This window comes from Uranotaenia lowii, chromosome 3 (assembly GCF_029784155.1).
Source record: "Uranotaenia lowii strain MFRU-FL chromosome 3, ASM2978415v1, whole genome shotgun sequence".
Classification (NCBI taxonomy): domain Eukaryota; kingdom Metazoa; phylum Arthropoda; class Insecta; order Diptera; family Culicidae; genus Uranotaenia; species Uranotaenia lowii.
Window position 1 is genome coordinate 293,519,889 of NC_073693.1, and position 26,582 is coordinate 293,546,470.

Below are 26,582 nucleotides of genomic sequence, written 5' to 3' on the forward strand. Positions count from 1 at the left end.
TTCGGACAACGCAAAAATGTCACAATTTATTTCATGAAGAAGATGTTTGAACGGATCCATTTTTGGAATTAGACTACGACAATTCCACTGTAGAACAGTGATATCTCCGACCTCTCGGCGTAAATTAGCCATCGAGAGAGATAAACACTGAAAGAAGGGGCCAGGTTTGCATCAATTGCTTCAAAAATGTCTTTGCCAAGGGGAGCATTGCGAAAACAATGTCTCTTATGGATTCAGATACGTTGAAAAACGATAATATTCCATTTACTATATCAGTTAGCTTGAAAATTCCCGCTTGGGAGGTTGGTTCTCCCGAAACTACGTTGAATATTGGAGACTTCGAAGATCCTGTCACTTCTGGTTTACTCTGGGGTACAAATTTCATGGGGAATCCAGGAGGGCCTGTTTTGGCATTTCTCGAACTTGATGGATTTTGTCTATTATTTGTTGTAGAGCTAACTGAGGGTATTTTTTTTGGAACTTTGGGGGTTTTAGGAGCAGGTTTTGCCCGTTTCCGGGAGTTTCCAACGAAGATAACTGGTCTATCCTGATCAGTGGAATCAGTGTCTTCACTGTCAACTGACAGCACTGAGAAGATGTTACTGCATTGGGGTTGGGTCGGAGGCGCCGCGCTCTTTAAAATTGCGGCATAGGAACGTTTTGACCGTTCCTTCAAAGAGCGCCTTTGTTTATCCCAGCGGCTCTTGAATGCCTCGCACAGGGAGATATCATGGGGTGAGCCCCCGCAATAGACACATTTCTGCTCTATTGCTGAGCACGCTCCTTCCCCATGAGTCTCCCCACAGTTGGGACAACGCGTCTTGTTGCAGCAGTGGGACGCTGTGTGCCCCAATTTTATGCAATTTTTACATTGCATCGGTCGAGGCACAAAGAGCCGCACAGGAAGCCTCAAAACTCCGTCAATCAAGACGTAGTTAGGGAGGGCGGTACCTGCGAAGGTAACACGAAATGAGGCTGAAGGAGTGTACCTTTTATCTCCATTAACGACGGTGGTAGTTCTGAGTTGGCGACAATCCAAGATTTCAACCGAAGTCGAATCAAGGCTCTTGAACTTACCAACGCCGTTGGATTTAATGTACTCCTCCTTGAGACTCATCTCTGTGATCACGCCCTCGATCTCTACGTCTCGAGACGGGATGTAGACACGGTACTCAAGGTTTATGAAATTGCTAGCTACAATTTCATTTGCGGCTTTCCGGTCAGCCACAACAACGCGCAGCTTGTTCGGACGTACTTTTGTAATACTAGTTACAGAGGGCCACCTTGCCAGATCTTTGGTGATCTGTACCACATTTAGTTGTTTACCGTTTACTTTGGGCCGGATGAAAACCACCCAAGGTCCAGTGAGAGATGAGCCCTCTGTGTATTTTCGGAGTCGGGCTGTTCCACTCTTAACCGAGGGCGATGAAGAATTATCACCTACCCGAGAAAGGTTCGCATTTGAGGGACCAGCATGATCTGTATCTTCCAAATGCTCTTCATTCTCGTAAGTTAAATTCTCATCGTCTTCGGTTGAAGAGTTTAACTCCCCGCCTTCATCCATATTTATCAACGGAGACACTAGTGCCTGCCGTTTTCAAAAATATGAACAAAGCACTAAAATTCGAAATTTAATAAATGAGAAAATGATAGGGTAGAAAAAGAGAAAAAAAAAAGAAAGTTACAAACTTGTTTCCTTATTCGTAATCGACGATTTTGTTCAGTGTCAGCAATGGTCCTATTTTCCAACGTCAACAATGGCCGTCCACCACGTGTTTTTCTTCCGATTCGATAAAACCTCGTCCGAACTGCTTGTCCGCCTTGATCAGACGTAGATTGTCCAAATTGTGTTCACCTGGATGAATTGGTTCCCCGATAACGGCAATCAAATCCGAATTATACGGGCTTCCAAAACAATCCCTCCGCCGTTGCGGTAGATTTTATCCGGATGTATCCGGCTGTCTGGAGAAAATAATCCTTTCCGGTACTACTGTCGATTGTCCACTCACGGTCCAATTTTAATCGCACTTGTACCATAAAACTCCACAAAACTTTAAACTTTTTTTCACGCTTTTGTTTGGTTTCACTAGCAAAGGGTAAAAAAGGCGACCGCCTTCGGCGAGTGATGCAAAACGAATGAATAAATTTCTTGACATTTATTATTTATTCTAATAATCCTGACACATTACTTACAATTAATTATTCACTGGACTGCTTTGAGGCTCGCATCCCGTCATCCATTGGCTACCGGAACCTGTGCCATCCGCAGAGTGTTTGTTGCTAGAATATAAAATATTATTAATGATTGTCTCCTGTTAACTTTAACTTTAACTTACCGTTGCGCCAATCTCCGAACACTTCCCGCATAAATATGGATTGTAACCAAACGATTTCTGAAATAGTCTATCGACGATTTTATGAAGCGTAAATAAAAGTTAAGCAAACGATTATTGAAACTGTGAAAAACATCGCTTGAATCGTGAATTCCAAAATGACTGTATTTTAAATATGTTGTTAGGTTATGTAACTGTTAAAAACTGTTAAAACACTTATATGGAAGAACTGTAATACAAACAGTTAAGAAACCGTCCCAAAACCGCTTATGGAAACATATTTAGAACTTACAACAGTTATCGTTATAGTTTTCCTTGAAGTATGCTTGAAACTGAACGTTTACAACAATAGTTATATCACGATTCCACAAAATGTTCTTCCAGCGTTGTACTGATGGTTATGGGAACCGTTAATGGCGGATGCACCAAAAGGGAATATTTTTCGGAGTTTTCGGATTTCATATAAAGTTATTCGATTTCACTTTATCTACATTTTATTTTTCCATTTTAACTTACACTTACTGCTATCAGGATCTTTTTAATTATTTCTATGATTCACCTTGCGTAGCTTATCTATTTTCAATGGTGAATGATGTGAGCATAGATATTGGCATTTGGTCCAAAATCTGCACTGCAGGGCCAATCGCTACACCAGCAAGGGCATCCCCCACGGTCGGGGAACTCGGGCTGAATAAAAAACTTGCATTCGGCGACACTAAAATGAAATGAAAAACAAAACAGTCAGAAACATAAAGGAAATTGGAAAAATGATGTTTGGCTACCCCATAAGCAGGCGAAAATAAAAAAACAAACACACTCACCTGAAATATTATGCATTTTTTGGCCTAACTGTTGAGTTGTGCTTAGTCCACCCTTCGATGCACCGGCTTTGTGGTCCATTGAGACAGATTCAACAGCAATTTCGCAAGAATTCTTGATATTCAGCATCAAAAATTCGTTCGAGTTGCTGTTTGGTTTCAAACCGAACACCAAAATCAAATTCTCCAATTTCTTATTCTTTTTCTTCGTCTTTCGAAACTGCATGACAGCTGCCATCAGAGGTGCCAGGTGTCCTGATTTATTAGGATTTGTCCTGATTTTCGAGAGATCGTCCTTTTTTTTTCAAAACTCTCGAATTGTCCTGATTTTTTGAAATTTGACTTCAAAAAAAATTCTCAATTATAATAGCATTTGTAATCGAACTATGAGAACTTTGAACAAAACTGTGATAAAACAAGTAAAAGTCGTTTTTATCCGATGGTAATCTTCGGTTCAGATGATATATAGTTAAATGGTGATTTTCTATATGAGCTGTATTCCAGCCAAACAACTGTTGCATAGATTAGGGCAGATAGAGCACCTGTATTTCGCCTTTGTTTATGCAATCTATGAAGAGCTGCATATAATTTCCATAAATTTTTAGGTATCTTAAAAAATCTTAATTTTTTCTTCGCGTTGTCTTGATTTTTGACAAAACCACCTGGCACCTGGCTGCCATCCAGAAATTTGAGGTGTCAGAATTGTATGGACGTTAACAGTAATCGTTCGAGATGATTTTTACGGTTGATGAAAAACGTTGGTTAATTGTTCAAACCATTCAGATGAACTCACCATTAACGTGACTTTTCATATGAACGTGGATGCTTGGTTTGAATCGTTTTATTTAAAATTTATTTATTTGATTTGCATAGTTGTACCCAACAGCTATGTTTATATAAACAGTCACAGTTGCAGGAGCTGTTCAAATATCGTTTTGATTATTTGAGGTAGAGTTTTTTCGTATGCGGGTTTGAATAAACATATTAAAAAAACCTTCTAAAACATATAAAAAAACTTTCGAAAACCCTTCTCCCGACCGAGAATGATTGCGGAGAGAAAAAAAACGTCCCACGAGCTGCGGCTGTCAAAAAATCGCCCTACACGAAAAACTTGGAATTGTGAACTCTTGAAAAATTTACGCTCGCCGGATGTTGTTTTTACCATGAAGTTCATGGTCACATTGAAATTCAATGGAAAAAGAATGTGATACCATGGTTCTGTTCTATTCGGGTTCCGTGTTCAACTCCTTGAATCCCAAATCACCGGGAGCTTCATCTTCACTGCTGGCTTCTGAAGTGTAAAAAAAAGTTGTATTTAGCATTCCATGTGACTTCACTTCGAAAATTTGTCCTTTTTCAACACAGATAATATTTGCAAGATAATTCTCATTTATTATTCAACCATCATTCAAACTTACCATGTTCAATCAATTCGTGTCCTTCGTTGTCAAATATTGTTTGATTGATATACTTTTCAAAGTACTCATTCAAAACAAAATCGTTCATTTCGACTGCATCCCCCAGAACAATCTCCTCCGTTTCATCGTCCACATCACCTTGGTCATCATCTGACAAAATGACGCTCTTTTGATCTTCTTTCGTGACCTCCGGATTATTAAAAGATCGTATTGCCACTGTTTTCTCTAATGTGTTTCGGCCAGGTGTACCAGCTCGACCAAAAGATGTCCGTTCAAAATTGCTCAAATTTGTAAAGAACGAGTCAGCATTTGGCAGAATGCAACTGGAATTGCCCCTTTCTGAGAGTGTTTGTTCCAGTTGTTCTATATCTGCCCTGGGATTACCGAATACTGGAGTTTTATTTAATGAAGGGTTTGAAAGTGCCACTAATGAAACAACCTGTGGTTCCCGGTGTGCAGGGTTTGTTCTAAGGTCTAGAGCAGATGAATTATGAATCCTTTGCTTTTTGGGGGTAGATGCCGAAATATCAGCAAAAGATAACTCATTCGTTTCGGACGGAATACATTCCGTTCGTGATGTTTCCTCAAAAGGGTTTACTGATTGATTATCGTCCAATGAAACAGTTTCCGAGCTAGACAACACAAGTGCTGCTGCATCTAAAAGTTATGTGATATTTTGAAAATTAAATCATTTATTGAAATATGTTACTATATTTACCCAACAATAGTTGAAAGTTCGTGAATTCCATGGTAAAAACCAAAATTTTCGTGAAAATGCCTTTAAAATCGTACGCTTCGAAAATTCAAACAAGTTTCGCCGTTTTTCAAAACACAACAATAGTTTCGCCCGGCGTAACTCGAAAAGTGGTAGTAAAATCTCAAAAGGTAGTTTCGCCTTTTTAACATATAATTTGTATAGGCTAGTTTTTTTTAAATCTTTACCAAATTTATTTTTAGAATATTAATAGTATTACCGTCTATTGAAATCAATAGATAACTCGATTTGTTTACATTTGGAAGTTTCGCCCTTATGAAATGTTACGCAAGAGTTTAAAAAATGTAGATGGTCTTTGGAAAATTAGGACAAATCCTGATCTATCAGGACATCTGGCACCTTTGGTGCGAGCGAATGTGACGTTTTGATGCATTTGCGATGCGAACGTCAAAAACGCGAAAAGAAAAGTTACATCACGCGTGTTGGTGTGTGGAAAATTAAAACTTAAATTTTCAAGAGTAAAATTTCGGGGAAAATAGTGTTTTTTTCTTGCGAATTGTGCATTTCCCGTCAACGTTCCGGTGAAAGTGATCTTTAGTGAAGTGATCGCTCATAATGCTGTAGCAGTAGCGAACCCGTACGACTACATCCGGTGCATGTCGATCGACAGGATTCATACGGACGAAAAATTTTCACCAATTTTCCCTTGGCCTTCATCGTTGCAGTATAATTTATCTATCGTCATCGACGCTTTCCAATTTATATATTTACTATGACGGAATCGAAGCAGGTTAGTGGAAAATATTGTAATGTTAAAAAGAGAAACACCCGTAGATCACCTATAACGTATCTTATGATTTTCATTTACCTACCTGAATAGGCAAGGAATTCTGAAACGTAGTTGTTCTTTTACGTATTTGTTTTAGCTTTTTTGTTGCAAAACGGAGAATTTTCATTGAGTAAAAAAATTTTCAAATATTTCCTAAGAAACTATCGATTTGTTAGTTGTTCCAAGGTTTAGAGCCATTCAAGATTTTCACATGAACAATGTATAGTCACTTTGTACTTTTTGCTTGCAATGCAAATTTTCCGTACCATAACCTGCTAGAATCGCTTTGGTCTACTGTTACTGCCAGTTTGTCATTTTGAATTCTGAGAAAATCTGGATAGGACACTTGGTCAAGAATTAATCTCACAGTTTATTAAATTAATTTAAATTAAAAAATATATGTTCTATCAATAATCAATTCTATGAGCCAGAAAAAAATTGAATTTGAGTCATTGAATAATGTTCAATGGAGAACTTAAAAAATTATTGTTTTATCTGTACGTACATTGATAGAATCATTTACAGCAGTTTTACAGTTTTTCGTTCAGTTGTTAGGAACAAGAAAGAGCACGAAGTTGTAGGCATAGGTATATTATTTCGACACCAGATAAGGAACTTTCGCCTCCAATACTACCCTTTCGTTAAATACCTATTAATGTTTACTTTTTTTTATTATCTTTTCAGTTATTCCTTTGAGTTGCTCTCCAAAAGAAGAAAGTATTATTGCTAGCGCAGTATAGAGTTGGGATCGATACCTCACAAAGTGTATTTTGTATTGATTTTTTTAAATCCACATTTAATTTCGCGTTATCTGTACTTGGCCATTAAAGAGCTCACACCATTATTCGAGAGGAAAATCACACCTTCGGGACGCTAATGTGTTTCAAACTTTTCTGAAATGTTGTGTTGTGTTGTTATAGGGACTTGACCGAAACAAAGCAGAACACCTTTCTAATCAGCTTCTTTTTGCTATACAATGCTTTTATTCGTCGCTCGAATGCCATCATAACGTAATACGTTAAATAAACACACTGTGGTGACCGTTATCTCGTGGAATTGAAATCACTCCTCTAATTAAAACCGCGCGGGTTTGTTGAAAACGAACTTTGCCAATTAAATAAAAATTTCGGTCATTTGGGAAAAAAAACTAAAATCTACTACTGAAAACCTAACAATAAAAACGCCATCACGATATGGCTGCGTACCTGAATCGAACCCTCTCGATGGTAACCGGATCCAATGGGACATCGGCTTCGGCCTACGAAACAACCAACGCGCTCATCGACTCCAATACAATAACGACCGGTTCCGGGGCCGCCCGTGGTCTGCATATCGGGGGTCATGCGCTCGGTTCCGGTCACGCAAACCTGAACGATATCTCGCCTTTGCAGATATTCGTACGAGCGAAGAAGAAAATTAACGACATTTTCGGCGAGATTGAAGATTACGTCATCGAAACGACAGGATTCATTGAATGTAAGTACACTTGTGGATAAGCCTGAAAACGTTTTCCCAATCTGCTATTGTTAAACAATTTTTTCAGCCCTTCCAACCCAGGTGGAAATAGTAGATAAAGCTGAGGGTGAACAGTTCAAAAGCTATGTCTTGAAGGTGTCCGGCATTCGGGAGGTTCTGTCCCGCGATCACATGAAGGTAGCATTTTTCGGTCGTACTTCGAACGGTAAGAGTTCCGTCATTAATGCCATGTTAAGGGACAAAATTCTACCGAGCGGAATCGGACACACGACCAATTGTTTCTGTCAGGTGGAAGGTGTCGACGGTGACGAGGCATATTTGGTAAAAGAGGGCAGCGATGAGAAGTTGAATGTTCTGGTTTGTTCAAAATTTTGTTGAATTATTTTTCTTAAAGTTACAAGTATTTCCCGTCTCACCATTTGCAGTCTGTCAAACAACTAGCCAATGCTTTATCTCAGGAGAAACTGTGCGAGAGTTCCATGGTCAGAATATTTTGGCCTCGTAAACGATGCAGTCTACTAAGAGATGATGTAGTTTTTGTGGATTCACCGGGAGTCGATGTGTCGCCAAATTTAGACGACTGGATCGACAACCATTGCTTGAATGCTGACGTATTTGTACTGGTCTTGAATGCAGAATCTACAATGACGCTAGCCGTAAGTTGAAATTACTACTCTTCTCTCAGTGGGATTTCTAAATTTTATATTTCAGGAAAAATCCTTTTTCAACGAAGTTTCAACACGCTTATCGAAACCAAATATTTTTGTCCTGAACAATCGATGGGATGCTTCAGCTTCAGAACCAGAGTTCCAGGAATCGGTAAGCTTATTGCAGAATTTGTTCACAACTAAATTGTTTCTCGGACATCACAAACATTGTTATCTTTCCCTTGTATCTCTCTCCTTGCATCAAACATTTACCTCATAATTCATTCCAACAGAGAGACCTTGATAAGGTAAAGAAGCAAATATGGAACATAAGCTTTAGTTGCTAATGTCTGTATTCTTTTTGCTTGAAGTATTATATGTTTATCCACTTTTCAGTGTTAGGCAATTGGCACATTGAATGTCCTAGTTCATTCTTTCGAAATACCGCCGTTTAGAATTTACTTTGAAATGTTTCTAATCCCTATAAAATTTCTAGGTAAAAGCTCAGCACCAGGAGCGTTGTATAGATTTTCTCGTCAAGGAACTGAAGGTGGCAACGCCGAAAGAAGCCGAAGAAAGGGTATTTTTCGTATCGGCCCGGGAAACTTTACAAGCCCGTTTGAAGGAAGCCGAAGGTTTGCCAGCCATTGCCGGGGCCCTGGCGGAGGGCTTCCAGAATCGGTACTTTGATTTTCAAGATTTCGAACGAAAGTTTGAGGAGTGCATCTCGAAATCAGCAGTTCGAACCAAGTTCGCTCAGCACAGTTCTCGCGGTAAAAGCATTTCCAGTGAAATGCGCATGATGCTGGACAACATCAACGAAAGGGCGAGCGTTTTGCGTAACCAAAAGCTGGAGCAGAAAAAGAAGCTTACCGATCGGATCTCCAGTACAGAAACACAACTCATGCAGGTGACTCGGGAAATGAAAATGAAAATTCACAACATGGTAGAAGAAGTAGAGCAAAAAGTTGCCAAAGCTTTGAACGAAGAAATCTGGCGCCTGAATGTGCTGGTTGACGAATTCAATCTACCATTCCACACTGACTCGCTGGTGTTAAGTGTGTACAAGAAGGAAATTAATGCCCATGTTGAAAATGGATTGGGTTCTAACTTACGGGCACGGCTTAGCACAGCCCTGGCAATGAACGTGGAAACTGCCCAGCGGGAAATGACCGACAGAATGACGGCACTGGTCCCGGCAGACAAAATCATTACCAAAACCACCCACATTGTTACCAGAAATCAGCCGTTTGAGATGTTGTATACTTTAAACTGTCAGAATTTGTGTGCCGATTTCCAAGAGGATTTGGATTTCCGTTTTTCGTGGGGCATAACGGCCATGATCGCCCGCTTCAATGGCAAAATGCGTGGTGGCAACAATAAGAAAGCCATCACTCACAACAGGCAGAATAGCAACATGAATGTAAGTATCGTATACCGTTCATATTCAGCTTTGATGATATTCCAATTTTCTGTGATCCAGAAAACTCCGAAGCTTTTAGTTTTCAGTTTATAACAAGGTTTAAAATTCGATACTTACTTGTTTTTGATGACAAATGTTTTTGTTTTTTTTATTTATCAGGTTATTCGCGACGTTTTCGTTGCTCGTAAATTTAAAATTAAGTTTTTTAGTTGAAATGCTTCCAGTAAGAAACCTGAAAATAAATTAAGATCAGTTTATCTACCAACTCAAACTTGTATTGCTGTTTCATACCAGTGCTGAATTTGAACAATGTTGTTTTAAATCGAGTATAATAATTTCCGTTACAACTTGGGCAATTTCCTTCGCAATGTTGAAATGGGAAACCTATTGCCTAATTGACACAAAAGTTTGGTGTTTTATTGTTAGTTTTCTCCACTTCTGACTCCTTTTTTAAATTTCTTCCAGGTTTCGCAAATCATGTCGCCAACCTCACCGATGTGTCTTATCCCGGAAAACGATCTTATCTCCGAGGAACAGCTGTCCGTAATATCCAAAGTGGCTATCGCCTCAATCGGTTCTCAGGGCACAGTCGGTTTGCTGGTAGCTGGAGTGGTAAGATAAAAATTGTCTAGTTTTTTTTTAATCTTAATTCTTCAATGTTTGATTATATCTTCCCTCCTATTAGTTGCTGAAAACAATCGGCTGGCGAGTGATAGTCGGTGCCGGTGTTTTGTACGGTAGCGTCTACCTGTACGAGCGCCTGTCCTGGACGAACGCAGCCAAAGAGAGAAGTTTCAAAAATCAATACGTTCAGCATGCCACACGAAAACTGAAGCTGATTGTTGACCTTACATCGGCCAACTGTAGCCACCAAGTGCAACAGTAAGTGGTACGAATGTTGTTATTTGAATGATTCTAACAAGGTTTCCTATTATTTTCTTTCTCCAGGGAGTTATCCAGTACATTTGCCCGACTTTGTCGTGTTGTGGACACAGCCACAACCGATATGAATACCGAGCTGAAGGAAATCGAAACTTCTCTTGCTGTTATTGAAACTAACCAAAAACAGCTGAAGGTGTTGAGCAACAAGGCTAACTTCATCCAGCGTGAACTGGAGATCTTTGACAGCAATTATATAAATGAAAATTAAGCAGAAAAAATAGCGTTTCATAGTATGGCAAGTTTAGTAGGTTCTAAACCTAGACCTAGGGACGTATTTTTTTTTAATTTCTATTCAATGAACATACAAGCCAGGCGTGCAGCAGAACTGAAAATGATTTGCTCAAATCAAAATATAGGACGTTGGTGCATCCGTTGACGGATACATACTCTCGTCTAATTCTGCAGAAGGTGCATATTTCTGAAAATGCTTTCGTTATTGTTTTTAGTTTTCTTTTTTTAATGTTCCATTTTGATTTGTTGTGAGCAGATACAGCATTAGAGAATCTACAATTTATAAAAAATAACTGTTAAATCAATTTATTGATGTAATATATATGTAATATAAATCGAAGAACAAATAATGAAATTTAATCGAAACCTTAGTAATTCAAAGTCAATGTGAATAAATATCGCTATGGTTAGCGATGAGGCTTTTTTGGAAAGGCAAATCAATAACCTGTTTGGAACAATACTATTTAAACTTGCTCCATATCCTTATCTAATCTATGTTCGGAGCGCAAAATATTCGCAATCTGGCTATAGACCTATTCTAAATTATTTAGTTGTCTCACGGGATTCGATACCATTTACTGAATTGAAGATAACTTTTTTAAAGAAAAATTGAACTGAACCATCTAGCTGTTAAGAATGAGCTGTTAAATAAAGGAAAACTATTTCAATACGGTATTTCGATTGTTTTGAATGATTCTACATTTCTACAAATGATAAAAGTTTAATTTTGTTTTCTTAAAGAATCTGCAGAAAATTCGTGGTTTCGCTTATTTTAAATCTGTTATCTGTTGAAAAACTTCATTATTTTGAACGTAAAATTAACCGTTAAATTCAATCAAAATGATTCAAATTCCGTTAGTTTCGATGAAACATTTATTTCATATGATAGCAATTCGAACTTAACATTACCGATAGCGGTAAATAAAACAAACGATATGCCTAGATATTTTTTCCGTAAAAAAAACTACGATTGGATACGAAATCGAAAGGCAAAAAACGTGTAACTCAACTTTCCTTTGAAAACATAAGCGGAATATGTTACGACTACTGAAACAAAGCTCAAAATACTGAAGCGAATAACAAAAAAATGGGATGATTCCTTGTCAGCAGATAGAAAAGAACAATGAGAAAAAAAAATTAAACGAAAAAAATCCATCAGCTTCCGGTACAAGCAATTGTCCTTATTTTAACCTATCATCTAAACTTCAACAACTTGTTTCGCAAACTTCTGGACAATCTGACTAACGTCCAATACAAACTCGGGAATTTGGCCAACCTTAGTAACAAAGGTTAAGAGCGTGTTATAGTCAAGTGAGGATTCTTCACCAGGTAAGATTCGCAATATAAGCTTCACCACCAATTTGATCATTTCGTGGGGTGGTCGATCATATTCGAGGCACAGTCCGAGCAACCGATTCACCGACTTTGTTTCGAATTTGTAATCTCGCACCAGCAAAACTTCCTCCAACCAGCGCAGGAAGTTGACAACTCCTTTGGCCCCAGTTTCCAAGACGAGCTCAATGATGACATTGATTTGATTGAAAGATTTTTTGACATGCTTTTCGATGAGAATCTGAACCGCTTGAACTGGATTGGTGCCACTGAGTTGCAGACCCTCCACGATGTACCGATAATAATGGATGGGTCTTCTTGGTAATTCGCAATCCGGAATTGTAGTCACTAGCTGATGACGCATGTTGTTCTGTGCCATGGCGCTAGTAAACACCGGGAAATATTTGATAAATAAATCGTCACGCGAAGCAACAAACCGATAGGTGCACATGATAAAATCTTTGTTTTGGGTACCGAGCTTGCGCAAAACGTCATCTTGGCTAGCAAGATAATGATCGTACTTGCAGTTAGGCTTATTGCATTGATCTGATAAGAAGTCGTAACACCCGAAAAGATAACTGATCATTTCGAAATTTTCTGGTCTTGGACGTGCGCCCATATCAGGCTTCTGCTCGGGCGATGGTCCAGTTTTGGATCGCATTGGTCCTATTTGTGGAAACAGCTGAGCCGACGATTGTGGTTGTCCGAAATGTCCAGCATTTCTCATTGGATGCGTTTGTGGTTGTTGCTGGAACATATGTGTTTGTTGTTGCTGTTGAAAAATATGAGTTTGTTGCTGTTGTTGAAATTGTTCCCACATCATTGCCATGAAATTATTCAGAGGATTGATACCACCAGCCATTCCTCCGAATAAGGAAGAATAATTTTGATTGACATCAGGAAAGGCAGAATATCCGCGGTTGACGGGCATTCCACAAGGTTTCAGAGGTACATTGTACGCTGACGGAACAGGCCCGTTGTCTGCAAATCCTGAGAACGGATTAATCGTAGGTTGTTGTACATTGAAACTGGGCTCGCCAGAATTTCCAGCCATCATTTGAAACAGTGACAGTTGCTGTGACGATGTTTGACGATTATTCATTGTCGGCTGTGTCTGCGCCTGATCATTTCGAATGGTGCGTTTAAACTGACCGACCATTTCCGAACGATCTGGTAGAATCGGTCGGGTATCCAAGCTCTGAAGGTTAGCTTTGTTATTGCTTTCGTTCGTCGGTTGCTCACTATTCCTACGTGACAAGCTGCTGAAATACAAGTAAATTTAGAAAAAAAATATTTCTTTAAAATTAGTCTTATTTCTCTCTATTTCAAATACTTACAAAGAACTGCAAAAACTGAGCGAGCTTGAGTTGCTAGGAGAGCCCGTTTGGTTCGAAGGCAATTCTATATCACTTTGGGTTATGATGTCTGTTCTCAGTTCGCTACGTGAAGATGGACCTATCAAGCACGATGCGTTCGCAGATGGCCGATAGGAAGGTTCCAGTTCGTCTCCGTACGACGGATAATCTGAACTCGCGGTACGGTTAGTTTCCGCAGAAATCGTTAAATCATCTGTAAGTGGATTTTCCTCGGATGCGTTGGTATAGCCGGAGGTTGCTGTCAAATTCCTATCTTTCGCAATATTTTCCAACCCTTGAGAACTTGTTGACGAAGTGACCGTTTGCGGAGATGTTGATGGCTGTTTGGTAATTTTCGGAATGCGGAAGTTACAACGAATACTTTTCACCGCGTTATCCTATAACAGATATTAGGAGTGGAATTGTATACAAGTTTGAAAATTATTAAATTTACTCACCAGCTGATTCCGTTCTACTCGATCGATGGTTTTGGGAGCTACGATCTGAACATCGTCTACTCTTTTTTGGAAAAGTAAATTTTCAGACACATCAACTGAATTGAATTGTAATGCTTCTCGGCTAGGCATCTGATTACCGCTAAATGCACTTATTTCTTTAGACTCGAGTTTTTGGTCGAGTAGTCTCGCGTTAGGCACGAATTCGTTTGGACTTGTTTCCTTACCTGGTGCTTTAGGCCCTGATTGCCCTGAATCTTTAGAATCATTATTGTTTAGCAGTGTTCTCAGTTTTTCAAAATATTCTGATTGGAAGTTAATTTGTCCTAATTCGATAGACCAAGTCAAACCACAAATTTCAGTTTGACTAGCCTTGTTCAATGGTCTGACTTTCTTTTTCGGAGTATTAATCTTCCGAATTTTTTCATCAGTTAATGGTGAAAGGATTACTTGAAGCTTATCTAGTTTGACCTTCTCCGGTATGCACTTAGGTGTTTTAGATTTGTCAAGAATGTCTTTTTCTTTATCAGGGAGAATTTCTTCTTTTTTAGTGGTTTCGATTACTAACTCTTCAACGCTTTCCATTGGAGTGAATGAGCTTGTGCATGACAACATGCCGTCAGTAATTGTACACTCACTGGGTGTAGTCGTTGTTTCACTAATAGTCATGGAAGATTCGTCATCACTGCTACTGAGAATTCTTCTTTTTTTCTTGGACTTATTTCCAGAAGCAGATTTTGCCGGCTGTCCATTGTCTGTACGTCGAAAAATAGAAATAAATTGATCTAATATTTCTTAAGAACAATCAATAAAAAACACAATTAATACCTTCGGAAACCTTCTTGGAAAGCCATTTTTTAGAAATTTTCAATTTTAGTGAACCGTCCTTATTTGGCAGCTCACAGCAGGAAGCTGTACAGTTGCCTTTGGACTTTCCACTCGTTGGGCAGAAGAAATCGTAAATAGTTGTATCTTTTTGAGCGGGTGGTCGTCCACGCTTTTTACCAGTTTTAGTGTTACTGCTAACGCTAGTCGAAGACGATTTCTTGCTTTCTTTAGAAGCTGAAAAAACATGTAAGACACTATTAGAAATTTTGACATGCAACGACCCTACAATTAAAAAAAAATCATGCGTTTATTCATTTAACCAGGAAAGATCTTTTGGTCTCGACAGCTACATTTCTACCTTACACATGCCGAGATCTTTAAACCCAAGACGCATGATCCGATTTACATACAATTTATCCAACTCCCACCAATTTACCAATTGCAGATATCAAAATCTCTCCCTGCATACCATTTTTATCAATATATCTTTAATACTTACCCTTGGGAACGCTAGCAGATTCTTGCAGATTTTTGTTGGGAGCTTTTTCTTTGGATTTGTTTCCGTTGGACAATTGACAATCTTTTTGAGCATTACTACCTTTGTCTATTACAGAACATTGACTACTCTCGGAGGAGCTAGTTAATGCCAAATCTTCTTCCAAGGATGGCATACTTTTGTAACCGCTGTCGGCTTTCGGCGGTTGATCATCCGTCGCTTCAACCATAGACTTTTGTGGCTTAGATTTCTGATCATCCGCGTCTTCTGTAGACTTAGCAGATGCGGTAGCGCTTTCCTCAGGTTGTGAAGATATGGAGGTAGTTTTTTTTCTACGTCTTCTAACTTTTTTGGTTTTCCATCCAGGAGGTTCGAAGTCCTCGTCTGATTCTCCTTTCTTTCGATTGCCTTTGCCACGTGGAAGAGCATTTATCATTTTTGTCTGTTTTGCAGCCGAGTTTTGCTTGTTGGAATGCAAGGTTGGAATAGGATATTTGTCATAATTTTGAACTACATTAAAATGAACTCGTTTTACCTCTGATACTGAACCATCGACCCCATCTTGAACCACGGTCTCTTCTGAACATTCCGGTGGGCTAGTGGTTTCTGATAGTTCATTAGTTTCCGGTAACGGAATGTTGATGACGTAGCTATCAGTACCTATTAATGCGTTTGGTGTATTTAAATTCAAAGCCTTTCCGTCATCCAGGATGGTATCAAGTGGACCAAGCGGCATGTTATTGATCAATTGATGGGAGTTTGGTGTATTACAGTCGGCAAACAATGTATCCATAATAATTTTTTCTTCAGAAGACATAGAGTGAAATGCAACAACATTCGACGGTTTTTCGACTTCTACCTCGAAGTACGATTCTAGCATGTCAGATAGAGCCAGATCTGATGTTGGTGCAGTAATGGATACAGATGGTTCTATTTCTTTCGTACAAATGTCGTTTTTGTCCAAATCTTGATCGTTTTTCTCGGGTGGAGTATTGATCGGGGAACACGGTTCGGCAGCTTCATTGCACTTGGATTCGTAGTTATTCTCCACGTTCGTTGAAGGTAGTTTAATGTCGATAAAGTCCTCATTTTCTTCCATAATCATTTCATCATCCATCATAGATGAACAGGTAGTTGAACCATTCGACAACATGCTACATTTAGATGCAGAACGTGAGGTTGATTTGCGGCGTCTGTTATAACCCATCATACTTGGATCAATCCTTTTTTTGTTTCTAGACGGATTTTTGGATGGAGATTTCTTACCACAAGATCGAGGCTTTTTAACAGAGGTTATCATCGTCATTTCAGGAAGAATTGTAACGTTACGTTTACGAAGATTCATCACCCGGTCTGAATACTTGGAATTCAAATTTTCTGCCGTATCATGGGAAATAGCTTCAGAATTTATCGGTTCAGACTGCTGAGATAAAATCCGCTCTGGTGACCGATGTTCTTCACCCAACATTAATTTATGTTCATGACTTTTGTTACTGCATTCCGTCGATTTGCGCTTTCTGCGTTTATCTGGCTTGTAGTAAACAATGTCCGCACCCTCGAGTTCTTCATCTGTAGAAATCAAATCGATTGTGGGAATATCTTTTGCAGCGATCTGCGTTCGTTCAACGCGCTTTTTAACCGGGGTGACCCGTTCTTGCTTGATGCCGTCAAGCATAATGAACTTTTCAATCCCACGATCATCCTCTTCGGGTTCATAATCCATTTCACCAATATTCTGATACAGGTCTAATTTAAGTTGCAAAACAGCTGGATCTTCTTGCTGTAACAATGTTTAATAATAAATTTCGTAAATAAAAAAAAAGATTCTTAAAGCAAGAATATTGAGCTCATTTTATTTTTGGGTTTAAAATATTTTGGAAATAGTGTTGCGTGCCGTGAATCCGAAAAAAATAATGTCTGTAGTTTTCAAATGGGTGTTTAGTTAAATAAATACTTGAAAATATGATAATAAGTTTCATGGGTTCTTACAACATGCTGATTATCACAGCTTTTACGATAATACAGAAACTAAACATAAGAGCAACATTAACATTTGTGAAAACGGAATGGTATTACCTGAGCGTTACTGTCCGATTCCCCGTCCAAACTATAATCGATGCACAGCTTCGCGTCCGTGCCTGGTTTGGCGTCACATTCGGATCGATCTGGCGCGTCGTGATTAACAAGTTCGGAAGCTTTATTAACGAGGTGATCGATCTCGAGATTCAACGATTCCTGACTACCCATTCCTTCTCGACCGACATCGATATCCTCATCTATGTAAACTTCAGTGATCACCATCTGTTTGACCAAAGGCTCGGCCAGAATTCGCTCTTTCTCGTCCTCCGTTTTGACCCTAAGAGAAATATCCGGTATAAAGCAATAATTCTCGGTGGGTCGTGCTCTTTCGGGTAATTCTTCAACACAAATCGTTTCAAAATCAGTTGTTGCTGGGTTCGTTTCTATTTCTATACACGGTGTAATAGAAAGCGAATCATCGTCTGAATTTATTGTTTTTAGGGTGTCTGTATCGACATGAATGTCTAACATTGGCACTTCGGACGGAAATGGTATTTTTACCATCGGAACTTCTGAAGGCATGCCTACGATTGAGACCTTTGAAACCTCAAAATTTTTCGTAGAACCGTCATTCAAATTACGCAAATCTTGACCAGCTTCAAAGTTCGTTTCCTTCGAATGCTCAGTGTGACTTTCATGAACAGGACTGTTCGGATGCGATTCTAGCTCTTCCATTTCTGTAAAAACTTAATTTTGGCATTAGATCTAATGTTGGACTTTTTGTTGTCAATTGTTTTAGACTTACCTTTGGATGTAATATTAACCTGTTTAGGTACTGGACTAATTTCTCCATCACTATCCAACTCTCCGTCATAATAGCAATCAATAACGTCCAGATCTTCCTCGTCATCAGCCAATAATCGGTCCTCCTGTTCTTCGCTCAAAGAGTAGTGTCGATTTCTACTACTGGTACCCTGATTTTGTTTTAACTCTATTTCAACATTATTTTTTTCCAGATGATTTTTTGAACTTCCGTTCATCGTATCCTTTTTAACGGAATTTTTCGGTTGACTCTCCTTCACATTTTTAACCTCCATCTTGCTTTTGCTGTGAGGCTGTAATTTTGAATGAATAAATTGCTTTTAGAACAGAAAATAGGATAACCACTTTGGCCAAGTATTTTACATTTGAGCTTACCAAAAACGGAACTACATTTGCTGATTACTTTCACCAATTTATAGAAAATTTTCATTAATAACTCTACATACGAAGCACATGTTCTGACGAGAATTTTTTGTTTAAAAATTGCGATACACACGCTTACAAAATAATGAACGAAAATGAGTTTCTGCAGTTTAGTTCTGTTGAAAAAATTTGAGAAATTTTTTTTTAAATTATTATTATTTTCGGTTTGCTTTGTTTACATCCTATAGAAAAAATTAAATGTAAAATTTATAAGACACTATAGAACATAATCCACGATGACACGAATGCCAAAACGTTGGTAAAGTGTTACAAATTAAAAAAAATTAATAGCAAATTTTTGTCGTAATTTTAATTTCTTTTAAACAAATTGAAAAAAAAAGTTCACTTGATGCCTTGATCGCTTTTTTTTTAAACGTGTGAGAAAATGGGCCAACTTCGATGCCTCGATGGTGCTGCCAGCGCTCAAAACTGCGAAGCGAGCGAGGCGAAAAGTTAACGGTCATTTTCTGAGGTTGCTTCACCTGCGGTAGCGCAAACGAGAAGGGACCTTTGTTTTGGATACCGACTAAGTTAGCCGTCACACTCTAACCAACGCCAAACGTTTGACAGATCGTAAAATCTCTCGTTCGCTCTCATGCATGGCTCTATAGATGAAGTGAAACCACCGAAACGCAATCTGCGTGTGTTTATAGGTTTCGAAAAACGGTGCGACGTGTGAAATTTTCCTGCTGCAATTTTTAAATTCGGAAAAATCGTAATTACACTTTTAATTCGCGGCAGTAGCGTGTTCTCGCGGAAGTGTCCCGGGTCAAGGAAGTGAAGCTCACTGGCAGCTGGTCGAAAAAGTGGAATCTTCCGTCACCAGAAGTGTTTTTCGAATTTGGCTTTCGTCAAGTGCGTCACAGTGATGATTTTTCATAGAAAATTTTCCTTTAAGGGGGGTGGATTGAATGGAAATAGAATCGCCTAAAAAAGCTTTTCAAAGGCTTCTTATGAAATGATTTTATCCATTTCAAAAGAGGGTTTAAAATTATGCTATTAATTTCAGAACAGAATAATCCATAGAGGCTTTCAAAGTCCCAGGGGAGATGCATCATAGAAGATCTTACAAAAAAAATGGTCACTGTACGATGGGCTAGGTGGGATTGTATAATGTATTTTTGATTTACAAATAATGCGCAGCCTAAATTATGAACTATTTTTAAACATTCATGTTATTTGAATTGTTTAATTATGGAAAAAAAATTAAACATCAGATTGTGCGAATTTCTTTCCACACCCAGATGAGATAGGTTATTCTATAGATGTATCTTTTAGCGTTATGGTCAAGTTTTATTGGAAAGCACTTCGCTTCAGTTAATAAGGTTTTGTAACATGTTTGTATAGATTCAGTTTAGCTTCTTTTTAATTAGAAACAGAAAACAAGAATACGTACATGATAAGATAGTAAGGTATATTTTTTTTTCATTGAGTTTATTTTTTAAATTTCATTAAAACATTATAAAATGCCTTAATATTACACAATTGACGACTTCGACTAAAGAGTACGCCTATAAGATATGCGTCATTTGTTAATGTTAATGATAAACAGTCAAAAATATTAAATTTCAAAAGATTTTATTTACATGTTTGTAGTAATTGCGTTTTTCAGTATATTTTTAACGACAAATTTTACTTTAAAATGTGTATTTCTAAAAAAAGAACGCCACAAACGTGGTAAGGTGTCTATTATTAGGAAAAAAAAGTCGTAGTTTACTAAAAATACACTGTTTTGGTGTGTCGCTTCACAGTTACAGACATTTTTGAAATGTTGGGATGGTATTTGATTCAAAAAAATTAATTTACGTAGAAAACAACACATCTTAGCCAAATTTTTATGATAATATTGACTTAATTGTCCTAGAAATGAAATAGAATTAAAATTTGAGTATCAGTTTGATGCTTCACACTTAAAACTTGAAAATGAATAGGCAATCTGGAATGCAAATATTATAAAGCAAGTACAGCTTTGAGTATTATTCGACGTTTTATTTTTGATACTCGTAATTATTTTCGCTGCTAGCGTCAGGCATCACAGTTATATTCATTTTCCCCCTTTTGTAGTTTTGGAATAAAGAAAATGTAAAAAGTTTCGAAAATCAAACTATAATGTAAGCTTTCTATTTTTTCCAAATTCTTAAATCATTGAAAAAGTTCCAGTGAAATTTAGAAACAAAATATTCATTTGATCTATGTGTGGTATGTAGAATAGGGTTTTATGATCTTGGTTACAACAACAACTTGATTTCTTTATATTCCTTTTTATTTAATTTGTACAACGCTTCTGATATTTATATTAAATTATTTTTATTCAGTGGAGCATTTTTATTTAAATTGAATCTGATAATGTGGCTAATGCCAAAAATGTTTAAATTTATTTATCTGAAAGAATATGGTATGCTCAAAACAGGAATTCCCAATGCAATTAAAGCATTGCGCATTGATTCGGTTATTTTATTGATCTATTCTCAATGGAAGTTCATTTAAATAAAATTGTAAACTTGTAAGAAATTAAAAAAAAATTTTTTCAAATATTATGCTTCTAATAGTACAAGACATTGCGTATTTTACTTTATATCAGTTAAGTTTGCATGTATAGCTAACTAATCACGAGGAATATTGTCCATCAGGTTATGTCGTGAGACGGAAAACCATGTAAATAAATAAAATAAAATTAATGTAAGAAAGACCTAAATGGTCTTAGCCGTCACTTTAGAGAGTGACACAGGAAAAGAAAATAAAATAAAATAAATAGTAAAACTAATCAACAACATAAAAAGTGGAATCGGCATGTCCGATACGTCATCGTTTTATGATTGCTCACAGACCAGAAATAATCAGCTGGTCCGGATAGATGAAATATCGGGGTTTACTCATCTACACACATGTACGCCCGTACGTACGGTATCATTCATTGTGGGTTCATGTCTTGCTCCTGATTCTTGCCTTGCCTTGGTATTGTACACGGCACAGCACGATGCAAAGAGAGTAGCCTGTGTGAAGCGTATAGCCCCCAAAACAAATCGATCGGCTCATTTCAGAACTTCTGTTAGACAACGACGGTCGGCCGACACGCTTCCAGGCTGTATTTAAGTCCATCGTATCAGTGACATTCCCTCATGCTATTTTTTTTCGCAAGATAATAAAAGTATTTTTATATAAATCAATCCCAGCATAGTAATATGTGTTGATCTGAAGTGCATTTTCCAGTATGTGGTTTGCGAAAATTATCAGTTCGAATACATAGTTGACTCCCCTAAATGAAAAGCTGTTTTTGAACTCCCCCACACGAATTCGGTCGGAAGCGAAGATAAATTTGGCTTATATTGCTGAACCAAAACGCAGTGTTCTTCCCACTCGAAACAGTGATCATCCGGAGAGAGTGCAGCGACAGAAATTTGTGTTCTTATTCGTGGCTTCATAAGCAAAAGTGCATACGAAAAACATCGAAAATTGTGTGAACTGGAGAACAATATCGATTCTTGAAAAGCCAAGTTCACGTTGGGAAAAGTGCAATCAAATTATCCCACAATATCAGGAAAAAATAAACCGTTCGACATCAGTGGAAAATGTTCAGCCCGGACTATGAGAAACGGATTTTGAAACACTGCAGTCCGGTAGCCCGGAGTCTCTTCACTGGTGGGGAATCGTCATCTGCTCTGGACCGGTTCATCCCATGTCGGTAAGTTGATTTTCCAAACGGATTGAATGTTATTTCTTATAGCTATCGTCACTACTTGGTGGCCACTTCGACGATGTATACTGTGTGTATATGTGGGGTCCTCAGGACGATTTGGACGATTTTGAGTTAATGATGCAAAACGATTTTTCATAATTCAAACTATATTTGTTGATTGTTTTAGACTTCAAAATTTTTTTCACATACTTTTATTACGTTCGGAAAAAAATACAAAATTTCGAAAAATATACGGAAAACGGCCAAAAACCAACAACTTAAACGCGCCGTTTCCTGAAATGAGCTTTTATGCACTGATGCCCCTTTGGCTTCAAGACCCCAATGTGATCTTCAACATTTCGTCTGCAATAATATCTTGAAATTTAATGCCGTAAATACGAAAATTTCATCTCAAGAAATGCTATAATTAAATTGTTCAAAGTAATTCTAAACAAGCAACTTCCTCATATTTCAACTTAAATAACTTAACGAGATTTTTTTTAATTTAAGACATTTTGGGCTTATTGAAGTACCAAATTGTTAAGTTATTCAAAATTATATTTAAAACAAACTCATCTCGAATGACCTCCGTTAACTACCATGCATTGTAATTTTCCGACAAAAATTCAGAGAGTGGATTTTTTTTTTCAAATATGATCTTTTTTACAGAGTTGAGTGTGAAAGATCGAGACGAAAATGAAACACTCGTCTGCAAATTTTCAATGTGATCTGTTGTGTTTTGAGCACAGTATTTATGCAATGGACAATTTTCATATATCTAGCTTCGTTGCGTTTTCACGACAACGGTAACGAGGTTATATGGCCGGCCATCCTTTATCCGTTCTTTGGCCAAACATCTGATACCAGAGATCGATCGGCCGTGCCATAAAACCCCCGTGTACGATTTTTCGTAACAGTCCGATCCAACATGTGGACGATCCTTTTCCTGGCCTCGGGTCTAATACTCGAGATCGGCGGTCCCATAAGTCCCCGTGTGTGAGTTTTTGTTTTGATCGGATGCATATTAACGACATTGTTGCAAAAACATTGAACCGTCTTTAAGGACGACCCTTTTTTGTGGATGACCCAAAATTTTAAGTTATAATTAGAAATCCGTCTAATAAACCCCATATCTCTAAAATCTAATAACCTAATAAAACCCCTGTGTACAAATTTTCGTTCTAAACCGATGTAAACAGTAAACAAGAACCGCCGAAACCGTTTTAACCAACCCCCTGGCAACTTGACAGTTAAGTCGAGTTTGCTGTGCCGTCTTAAAAATTGTAGATGTCGCACTAGTCGCGTTTGTTTACAGGCATCCTGGGTCGTCCCTAGCAGCGGCAACGTTCATTTTCCATTGAAACCACTTGATTTTGTTTCGGCATCCTTGGATGCAATTCAACTGACGAAATACCATTTTAAAAGGACACATAATCAAAAGTGATGCAAAAAAGAAAAATAAATAACTTTATAATTAAATTTTAAAATAGTTGTCAATGAAATTAGTAATTTTATTTCAATCTATTTGTGTTCCATTCTCGGTTCCAACTTAATAAATTTTCTGTTTATAGCAAAGATTACAAAATGGCCATCTTTCATCCGGATCCGTTGTGTTTTTGTTACAAGGCGTCACCAGATAGAGTTATGAATTTCTTTCATTAAACATAACGTGGTTTAAAATAGTTCCGCTATTTCCTTAAGTTTATTACGGTAAAATTTTAGCCAGCTGAATGTTATGAAATATTAGTTTAACAAATATGTTGAGATAGTAAACACTGAGAATGAAAGCGGAAACGAGTTGAGGTGATGGCTTTGCATTTGCACAAGTGACGTACAGATAAAATTTCGGCAAGTTTGATTAAAAAAATTAGTTCGTAGCATCAAATGTGAAGATTGCAGAAATGAACTTTTCTATAGTTTTATTGGCAGATTAGAAGTTAATGCCGATGTGTTAAAGGTGTGCAGAATAACCGAGTTGGAGGTAAAAATTGTAGAACAAAATCATCAAAGTATAAACTTATTGTTTATTGTTTATTGTTGCTTTTAAATCGTCTGACATATTTGTCTTAATGATAAAACTTAATTTAAGGTTACATAAATAAATAAATTGCTCGAGCGATGATTTTTCAACTATTATTTCTCAATTCGTCTCTTAGATAAGATTCAATACGACGTTTAAAGGTTGTGGTACATACATTGAAGTCGAAAAGCGTATAAAATCGTAGGAAGCTAATTTTTGCAGACCGTAAAGGGTCGTTACTACCATACCGCGTACTTCTTGATGGCTTTCACTCGAGTCTCGATTTCGAAGAGCTCTTTCTGGAGCATAGATATTACAGCGAGATAGCAACCATGAGCAGTCGATTTCATTTCGTAAAACCTTCGCCACGAACAGAGATTGGCCGATGACATGACGATCCGAGAGTGTGTGAAGACCCAGTAAAGCACAACGCTGGGCATACGGTGGCAGGTTTAGAGGATTCTCCCAAGGCAACTCCCGAAGAGCATATCGCACAAATCTTCTTTGAATAGCTTCAAAACTTGCAATCCATACAGCTTCAAATGGCCACCAAACAAGGCTATTATTATGATATCATGATAATTCGAACTCTGACACGGATTTCAAATGATGCACGGGATGTTTATAGAGGATTAGCCGAACACATTTTGGATCAAGATGCTTTAGTTAACTATCGAAACTTGTTGTTGGAATTATGTGTTGATTTTTATCTGAAGTTTCGGATGGAGTCCTTCGCTAAGCAACATAATGATTCTAAAGAATCTCTTCAAAAAAAACTTACAAAGTTAATATTGTTTAGAAATGAATGAAATGTTGTTTTAAAATTTACCAAACCAAAAACCAATTACAAAGATTTTTGAATTAAAATTAGCTTGTGTATTTAATAAATAAAAGCCATTTGAAACGCTGACTTTTTTGACCATATTATCGTGTTTTTTCTTTAAACATCAACTCCCTTTCCGCTGGTGATTCTTAATAATTGTTTTTAAAAACTTTTTTTTTTCAATAAAAAAAATATTTTTGAAACCTTAATTTGTCGAACATTTCATTATCCACCCTTTCGATATGTTTGTTGAGTGAAAATGAGATTTTGACAGAACCAGAGAACCAGAAAAACTGGCACACGCGATTAGTATGGGAAACGTCAAGTTGCCAGGGGGTTGGTTTTAACTGAATTTTGAATATGCGAAGTATATTCAGTATTACTACTGAATGACTGTAATTTTACCAAGTAACAATTGTGTATGCGACAAAAAAGTTTCACTGAATAATCGGCAAAAATAACTGGTACTTTTTTAGTTAAACACCGCAATATTTGCTGAACAAACTGAAAAAGGGTTAGCAATTCGGAGTTTTAATTACCAAGCGTTTGGGTTTTTTTTATCGAATTGAGTTTGACCGAATATTTGATGAATATTTTAACCTTACAACTCGTCATTTTTACCGAAAAAACAGTGAAAGCTCGGTAAATTCGCGGTAGTTCCTTGGTTACTGTGTATAATCACGATAATACGGTAAAAGCATAGAAAAACTTATATGGATGACACATTGTATCTATCTGACCCGAACCCGTAAAGAAAATTAGGTGACGCTTCAAAATACCACCGAAAGAGATTTTTGGAGGATGGCAGTGCAAAGAGTAAAAAAGTTCATTCCAAAACCTTTGCAATTCACATTTTTTCCCAAAAAAATAGACGGATACAAACCAGTTCTTGAGCCGTCATCGGCTTCTTCATAAAAGAAGTCGAATCGAATTTAAGAGACAAATCGTCACGACTTTTATGATTCTAACCCTTAATTTGTTGATAATTTAGAAAAAAATATTTTCTTGATAAGAGAATTTGGACAACAAGATCGAACTCGTCTTTTCAAAAGGCTCCTAAGGCCTTACCTTAAATGGAAACACTCATTTGAAGAGGCACAAGAATTGATAATAATGATTTGGTGTTATCTGGTAGGTAGTAGCAGAAGAAAGTGAAACCGTTCTGTGACTCACGCACGATAGAAAGATGTCACACACATCTTTATCTGTTGCATCGCTTTCTTTACCAGATCACTTTGACTTCATCTAGAGATCATTTATTCCCTGCATTTCCTGCAAAATCAGAAATCGGTATCGATTTTTGAATACGGCGAATGCGCCAAGACCTTTGTTTTGAGAAAAACGCATTCCAAGTTTCAGAAAATAAATTCAATTTTCTATCTAGCTGTGTACAATCATTTTCCTAAATAAGTCGCTAAAACGCTTTCAAATTGATTTAATTTCATCACCCGATCGATCAATATAGCTTTTCCGTACTAATTACTTCAAAAAATTAATAAAT

At 37.5% G+C, this 26,582-nt stretch overlaps 3 protein-coding genes and 1 long non-coding RNA gene across 16 annotated transcripts in view; 2 read left to right on the forward strand and 2 right to left on the reverse strand.

The window, feature by feature from the left end:
* Positions 1 to 2,809: 2,809 nt before the first annotated feature.
* Positions 2,810 to 3,376, reverse strand: LOC129750743 (uncharacterized). The gene is made up of 2 exons (XR_008738476.1): positions 3,155 to 3,376; positions 2,810 to 3,048 (listed from the first exon to the last, which is right to left on the reverse strand). It is a non-coding gene; the product is annotated as an uncharacterized LOC129750743 (long non-coding RNA).
* Positions 3,377 to 5,721: 2,345 nt separating this feature from the next.
* LOC129754202 (transmembrane GTPase Marf) lies at positions 5,722 to 13,423 on the forward strand. 4 transcript variants are annotated; one of them, XM_055750103.1, is made up of 10 exons: positions 5,722 to 6,074; positions 6,798 to 7,589; positions 7,657 to 7,946; positions 8,015 to 8,245; positions 8,301 to 8,408; positions 8,530 to 8,544; positions 8,733 to 9,659; positions 10,125 to 10,271; positions 10,345 to 10,541; positions 10,608 to 13,423. In XM_055750103.1, exons 2-10 carry the CDS (start codon positions 7,307 to 7,309, stop codon positions 10,807 to 10,809), a joined length of 2,400 nt encoding a protein of 799 aa, XP_055606078.1. In that variant the 5' UTR covers positions 5,722 to 6,074; positions 6,798 to 7,306; the 3' UTR covers positions 10,810 to 13,423. The 4 variants fall into 4 exon arrangements, with proteins under 4 accessions (XP_055606078.1, XP_055606079.1, XP_055606081.1 ...); XM_055750104.1 differs by having other exon boundaries at positions 7,034 to 7,589; XM_055750106.1 differs by having other exon boundaries at positions 7,505 to 7,589.
* LOC129754201 (uncharacterized) lies at positions 9,776 to 18,635 on the reverse strand. 7 transcript variants are annotated; one of them, XM_055750102.1, is made up of 10 exons: positions 18,515 to 18,627; positions 18,123 to 18,432; positions 17,375 to 18,063; positions 15,834 to 17,078; positions 15,302 to 15,761; positions 14,803 to 15,036; positions 13,978 to 14,729; positions 13,502 to 13,917; positions 9,951 to 13,426; positions 9,776 to 9,891 (listed from the first exon to the last, which is right to left on the reverse strand). In XM_055750102.1, exons 2-9 carry the CDS (start codon positions 18,412 to 18,414, stop codon positions 12,031 to 12,033), a joined length of 5,484 nt encoding a protein of 1,827 aa, XP_055606077.1. In that variant the 5' UTR covers positions 18,415 to 18,432; positions 18,515 to 18,627; the 3' UTR covers positions 9,776 to 9,891; positions 9,951 to 12,030. The 7 variants fall into 7 exon arrangements, with proteins under 7 accessions (XP_055606077.1, XP_055606073.1, XP_055606076.1 ...); XM_055750098.1 differs by having other exon boundaries at positions 15,302 to 17,078; positions 18,123 to 18,456; positions 18,515 to 18,635; XM_055750101.1 differs by having other exon boundaries at positions 15,302 to 17,078; positions 17,375 to 18,054.
* Positions 18,636 to 19,189: 554 nt separating this feature from the next.
* Positions 19,190 to 26,582, forward strand: part of LOC129754210 (fizzy-related protein homolog) — a 60,162-nt gene continuing 52,769 nt past the window's right edge. The window contains exons 1-2 of one of the 4 annotated variants that reach the window (XM_055750113.1): positions 19,190 to 19,417; positions 21,736 to 22,244. In XM_055750113.1, coding sequence (XP_055606088.1) covers positions 22,132 to 22,244 — 113 coding nt within the window. In that variant the 5' untranslated portion in view covers positions 19,190 to 19,417; positions 21,736 to 22,131. The remainder of the gene's footprint in view (positions 19,418 to 21,735; positions 22,245 to 26,582) is intronic. The other 3 variants (XM_055750114.1, XM_055750115.1, XM_055750116.1) reach the window with 3 other exon arrangements.

Excerpts from the sequence above, each read along its gene's own strand:
- LOC129754202 (XM_055750103.1), top strand. The coding sequence starts at position 7,307 with ATGGCTGCGTACCTGAATCGAACCCTCTCGATGGTAACCGGATCCAAT. Across the intron at positions 8,246-8,300 it reads AATCTACAATGACGCTAGCC|GAAAAATCCTTTTTCAACGA; the intron begins GTAAGTTGAAAT and ends TTTATATTTCAG. Across the intron at positions 9,660-10,124 it reads GGCAGAATAGCAACATGAAT|GTTTCGCAAATCATGTCGCC; the intron begins GTAAGTATCGTA and ends AATTTCTTCCAG.
- LOC129754201 (XM_055750098.1), bottom strand. The coding sequence starts at position 18,414 with ATGGAGGTTAAAAATGTGAAGGAGAGTCAACCGAAAAATTCCGTTAAA. Across the intron at positions 14,730-14,802 it reads TTCCAAGAAGGTTTCCGAAG|ACAATGGACAGCCGGCAAAA; the intron begins GTATTAATTGTG and ends TTCGACGTACAG. Across the intron at positions 13,427-13,501 it reads CTCAGTTTTTGCAGTTCTTT|CAGCTTGTCACGTAGGAATA; the intron begins GTAAGTATTTGA and ends CTTGTATTTCAG.